The 5,484-nt window shown below is 43.2% G+C and overlaps 1 protein-coding gene across 1 annotated transcript; it reads right to left on the bottom strand.

The window, feature by feature from the left end:
- Positions 1–419: 419 nt before the first annotated feature.
- On the bottom strand, positions 420–4,868 carry LOC147242021 (uncharacterized). The gene is made up of 4 exons (XM_086191436.1): positions 2,239–4,868; positions 1,980–2,045; positions 1,027–1,167; positions 420–894 (listed from the first exon to the last, which is right to left on the bottom strand). The coding sequence occupies exons 1-4, from the start codon at positions 2,645–2,647 to the stop codon at positions 779–781; spliced, it is 732 nt and encodes a 243-aa protein (XP_086047562.1). The 5' UTR covers positions 2,648–4,868; the 3' UTR covers positions 420–778.
- Between the last annotated feature and the right edge of the window lie 616 nt (positions 4,869–5,484).

Genomic DNA, 5,484 nt, shown 5'->3' with positions numbered 1-5,484 from the left:
CACTTCACACTGGTAACTGTCAAGGTGTGTGCCAAGATATTTGCTGGAGCTTAATTTCTTGCAAAATATAGGTTCTGTTAAGTAATTGTACAACACACTTATATCCGATTTCTGATTACTGATAAACTTAAATAAATATGTAGGTCAGTAGTGTATTATTCGAAGTTTCCACTCTCCTTTTGTCAAAAAATATGCCTCTTTCTCAAGGTTGTCTGAGCTTGTTTGTGATTATTACAATTTCAGTGCTAACATATGACACCTGGTATTAATTGCAGACAAAGATGTCACCATTCAGGTCAGCATTATTACAGGACACAAGTCCCAATAATTATTAAGTAACAACACTTGATTGAGAACTTTTATTTGAAATGTTGGGATTTTGAAGCAACTCAAATCCACTGAATGCTTACAGGCTCACATGAACACTTTTTTTTGTTACTGACCCCCCCAAAAAAAAAATGTAAAGCATCAAAAGCTCAAATATCTGGTCAGATTCATAATCTTGACTTATTCTGTGCACAAACACTGTAAGTCAGAATTTTACCAATTTCAGCATTTTTACTTATTTTAAAAGTCCTTGCACTGCTGATTGAGTGCAGACATCACATTTTAGAACTTCTTACTTAAAAGAACATGATTTAAACATGTAACAGACCTAACAGGTGTCAATGGGATAGTTTCAAACTTTGTTCTTGAGAGCTGTGATTCGATTCTTAATGTAAAACTTAATGCCCAGCCAATTTCTGTTTTTAAGTGCTTCTTTCTCCAGTTCAAGGCACTAATCACAATCACGTGTCCCTGGAACACGGCATGAAGTGATGAAGGACATCATGTGCTTCTCGACAGCAAGGATCTCCTGTTTCTCCCACATCCTTCTCTTGAAAGGTTGATGACCTGTACAGCAGTTAACACAAACAAAGAATGTGACATTCAAGATTACATGTTTGATATTATTAATTACTGCTAATAACCAAACCTGCTCTGTGTGCACAACAATAATAAAATTAAAATCCCTAAAAACCTTACCTTTTTCCCTTTTTGGCAGTGACTTGCAATGACCAGCTTGTGGAGGTGTCATGGTGCCCTGCTGTGGTGCTGCATCACTATGACTCACATCTGGCTCTGCTGTCACATTCTCCTCCCTCTCATTAGATGTGACCTGACTCTCTGAAATCCAGAAGAAAATAAATTACAAAACAATAACAATTATGAAGTATTAGTCATACCACAGTAAATTACAGCCATCCTGAGTCAAAAGTATCAGTATCAGGGCCAATCAAGTATTTTTTTAATGGGTTTATATCAGCTACAATAAAGCCAATCTGAATCTCATCATTTCTTAACTGTACTTTACTGAGTTTCTTTACTGTACGGTTTTGTCCACCTCAGTCTGCTAGCGTTCCAACCATGCTCTTCGTTACACAGCGACACTGTACAGTATAACATTTCACTGCAAGTGAAAACTGTGTGTTGGCAGTGTGTGAAAATGACAAATTTTTTGGCTATACACGACCAATCAAAAGTTTGGACACACTTTCCCATTCACTTGAATGAGAAAGTGTGTCCAAACTTTTAACTGGTCGTGTACCTGTGTAATTGATTTCTGACACTCAGCCAAAAATTGCACGTGAAGTAGATCCACTCCGAAACACCACTGTACAATCAGAGTGGACTGAGTGTTTCTGTAGTTCCAACAAGGTGTGACACACATAAGCTATAGTTAATCATGTCATGTCAATTTCAGGAGTGGCATTCCCCAAGTAAACACTCATTAATATGTCAGTAATTTGAACATATCTTCAGTATTTTAATCACATAGCTCGCGAAAAATAATGTGTGTTAGATTTAGCATCTACAGCTGTTCGGATACATATTTAATCAATATTTCGGTCACATCCATATAGTAAATTGTGGTTATCCTTAAATGCATAAGGATAGTCAGATTTAGGATCATATGAAAATAAAATAAAAATACTTACCTTGTGAGTCTGATTCACATGCCACCTCAGGGTCTCTGTCCAGGTCGCTGTCCAGGTGCACATTCTCTGTGGAGTGTTAGAAGAGGGGAGGGAGGGAAATGACTGTTACTGAAAGCAGAATGCAATTCATTTGATCCTCACATGCTCCAAAAATGCCCAAGACAAACATGTGTGAGACATAACTATTGTTTAATCACATTACATAAGCAGACATTCTTTTATGTAGAAATATGTGTAGATATAGCGAAATGATAAGTACCTTCAGGATCAATGCTGATGTCATCCAGCGTCTTGCCTTTGAATTCTGCAAGGCGTCCCTGGTCAAGGGCCATGAGAACTTTGCTAATTTTAGCAAGCTGGAGGGTGCCCTCAGGAAGTCTGTAGAACTGCCGGTGCACTCTAATATCATGGCCAAGAAAATCAGCTAACTGATCCAGCTCTGTATTACTGAGGTTGAGAACTTGTGACAGGGTTCCCGTTTGTTTGCGTAGTTTTGTAGACCTGAGACATTCAGGATTTTTTGCACCACAGATCCTGGAGAAGTGTCGAAGGCAATCAGACCCACAGTAGCAGGACAAAGTGGATGGTCTTGCAAATAAATATATGTTCTCCTGAGGAACCCCACATTCTTGCCGTTTGCTGACAAGCAGATCCAATGCTTGCTGCATTGCTGGGGTCAAAAGCACAGGAACCTTTCTTTCCCTTTTTCCTCTTATCTCTATCCTCCTGAAATGCTGACAGAGTTTCTTCTCTAGGTCTGAGAGGGCAGCATTCACATCTTCACATGGGTCTGGTGGATTTTGAAATAAATAAGCAGAAAAGGGGAATTTTTGATGCTTCCCCAGCTCTTCGTCGGTTGAACAAAATGACTTGTGTCAAAATGACCTTTGCCAGCTGTGTCCATGTCTGGGGGGATGTCTCTTTGGACAATTTACTACAAAGATCTTGTTGTTGCACATTTAAATAGGAATGGAGAGTCTGGACATCCTTTGTGAATGGAAGTAACAGAGGAGTATTCCACTTGGACTCCTGGAGTGTTCTCAGTGATGCAGCTGATATCAGTTCATTCCACCTGGCTTCATACACTTTGCGGAACGTACGAGCATCTTTTGCTGCACTGTAGTTGTTCTGTACATTTGCACGACTTTCAACAAGCATTGAAATCTTTGTCAAGCTGTGTCCAATTTTGAGTGCCAGGCTTGGGCACTTGTATGCACTGGTTTCACTGTCATAGCCTGCCAGGTGTTTCACTGCTTGCACAACATGCATAAAACTGGCAGGTTTGACGTGATCTTGAATGGTCTTCAAGGGTGTGGTTTTCCTTGAGCATATCAGAAGCCTTCCCAGCTCTCTCAATTTCTGACGAATGTATTCATGTTTGCCAGCATCATATCCGAGCCTGTTATACAGATGCTCACCATACTCCATGATACAGACATCAGATTTGACAACAGCATATACTTCATCTTGATTCATGTTGTTAAGCAGCTTCCAGAACTCTTCCTTGACACCAGGTGGTGGAGGTGCAGCAAATGCACAGAGGGCCTGGACACGTGTTTTGCCAGGTTTATGTGGAACACGAGGATTGAACTTGCAGGTCTTCATGTGCCGCAAAAGGATTTTCTTTGTGAAGAAGCCTTGACAATATACACAATGCATGAAATTCTGTGTTTGAGAATCCTGTTTTGGTTGCCTGCGAGGAACAAGATTTCCAACACCAGCATTCAATACATCAACATTATGTGCAAAGTTCCCCCTATTTCTCAAATGTTCCATATGCATTTGTCTTTCTTTGGAGCCTTTTGGGAAAGACAGAGCCAATGTGACCTCTGGCTTATTGTGATGGGCACGCTCCAAATGCCTTGCCATTTTTATAAATCCCAACTTACAGTACAAGCAATACTGCTTTTTGTTGTACATTCTCATTTTTCTCATTTTTGCAGACAGCAGGTATGGAAAGCAAATCATCATCTACTTCATCTTCTGCGAGGATGGAAGAGGCTCTGTCAGTAAGATTTTGCTCCAGATCAGGATTTTCTAACAGGGCTCCGATGTCTCCCCCTACACTCTGTTTTGTTGAGTGACCAGTACTTTTTCGTGTTGCGGGGCAGGATACACTGCTTAAACTTTGCCTTTTGCGTGGCATGCCAGAGCTGCTTTCTTTTCTTGAGGGTGAGCGTCCTCTATTCATTTGCTTTGAAGAAGCATTGTTCAGTTCTGTCAGTTAGAGACATCCATCTCCGACGTAAGCCATCTTCCCTAAGTTTGGAAATCTTTTTTTTTTTTTTTTTTTACCTGTCCTGTTCAGTAGCTGAGGCAAGCAGCATCAGTGTTCCTGGTGCCTTGTTTTACTGAAGCAGTTTTATTCTGCATAGGAGGAATCTGAAAAACTCCTCCTATTGCCATTTATGTTTAACTTTATTAGGAATGGTGTTGGTTCATTGATGAAGCTACCGGACTGAGGCTCAGGAATGGACAGAAGAGAGAACAGGGACAGGATAGGGAAGACAAGGGGGAGTGGGGAGACAAAAAAACAACAACAGCAATAGCAGAAAACAACAACAACAACAAAAACACAAAAAACAAACAAAGACAAAAAACAAATAAACAAACAAAGAAAAAGTAACAACAACAAAAGAAAAAGAAAGAAAAAGAAAAAAAACAAAAAACAAAAACAAAAAACAATGGTTGCAGAATTTCCAGTGCAGGCTTACCATTTGGTTTAATATAATTTTAAGATAAATGTCTGAGTGTGTGTTTATGGGTCAGTTGTGCGCTCCATGCGTGTATGTGTGTATACGCGTGTGTACGTGTATGTGTGTGTGCTACGGTTTATCTTGGATGCTGTGCGTAGCTGGCTGTAGCTGTTGTGGGGGGCCAGGACATCGCACCCCCAGTCCAGGATGGCAGGTAGGTCAGGACCAGGTCACCAGAGCACCCCAAAATCCCCAGGACACGGGGAGCCCCAGGCCACCCCTCCCCCAGGAAACAGCCACAGATCCAACCCATGCCAGGACCCATAGGAAAGCATAGGAGCAGCAACCCCCACCCGGAAGCAACCCACCGAGAGAGAGATGACCCCGGTCCCGCCGGGCACTCCCCCCCCCCCCACAGCATGAGCAGAGCCCAGGGGCACAGGGCCCCTTCAGCCCGAGACCCGACCAGGGCACCCCAAGGGGTCCGCCAGTGGCGAGGCCGACACCCACCCACACTCCACACCCAGGCGGGGCAGCCACAGCCCACCACAACGACCAAGCCCACCGCCCCCGAACAGAGCTATCCCCCCCCCCCAACCCTCGATCCCCATCCCCTCTACTCATCCCCTGTTCTCCCCCTCCCCCCAGAGCAGGAGGGTTTCAGGCTATAGGGCACCACCAGCCAGCCAGCCGGGACCCCCCACTCCCCGGAAAGGTCCAGCCTACCCGCCGGGGTGAGCCGAAGGCACGCACGCCCAGGACCGCCACCCCAAAACAATCATACTCTCATCTTCCTCCATACAGGGGCT

The sequence above is a fragment of the Aulostomus chinensis genome, chromosome 21, assembly GCF_037954235.1.
Source record: "Aulostomus chinensis isolate RoL2024-O1b breed Wild chromosome 21, RoL_Achi_v1.0, whole genome shotgun sequence".
Lineage (NCBI taxonomy): Eukaryota > Metazoa > Chordata > Actinopteri > Syngnathiformes > Aulostomidae > Aulostomus > Aulostomus chinensis.
The sequence above is the reverse complement of the archived record's forward strand: the minus strand, read 5'-3'. Positions and strand labels throughout refer to the sequence as shown.

Bases quoted from the DNA above. Each gene is read 5' to 3' on its own strand.
- LOC147242021 (XM_086191436.1), bottom strand. From the start codon at position 2,647: ATGCAGCAAGCATTGGATCTGCTTGTCAGCAAACGGCAAGAATGTGGG. The intron at 1,168-1,979 runs GTAAGTATTTTT...TCTGGATTTCAG, and splicing joins ATGTGAATCAGACTCACAAG to AGAGTCAGGTCACATCTAAT. The intron at 895-1,026 runs GTAAGGTTTTTA...ACTGCTGTACAG, and splicing joins ACTGCCAAAAAGGGAAAAAG to GTCATCAACCTTTCAAGAGA.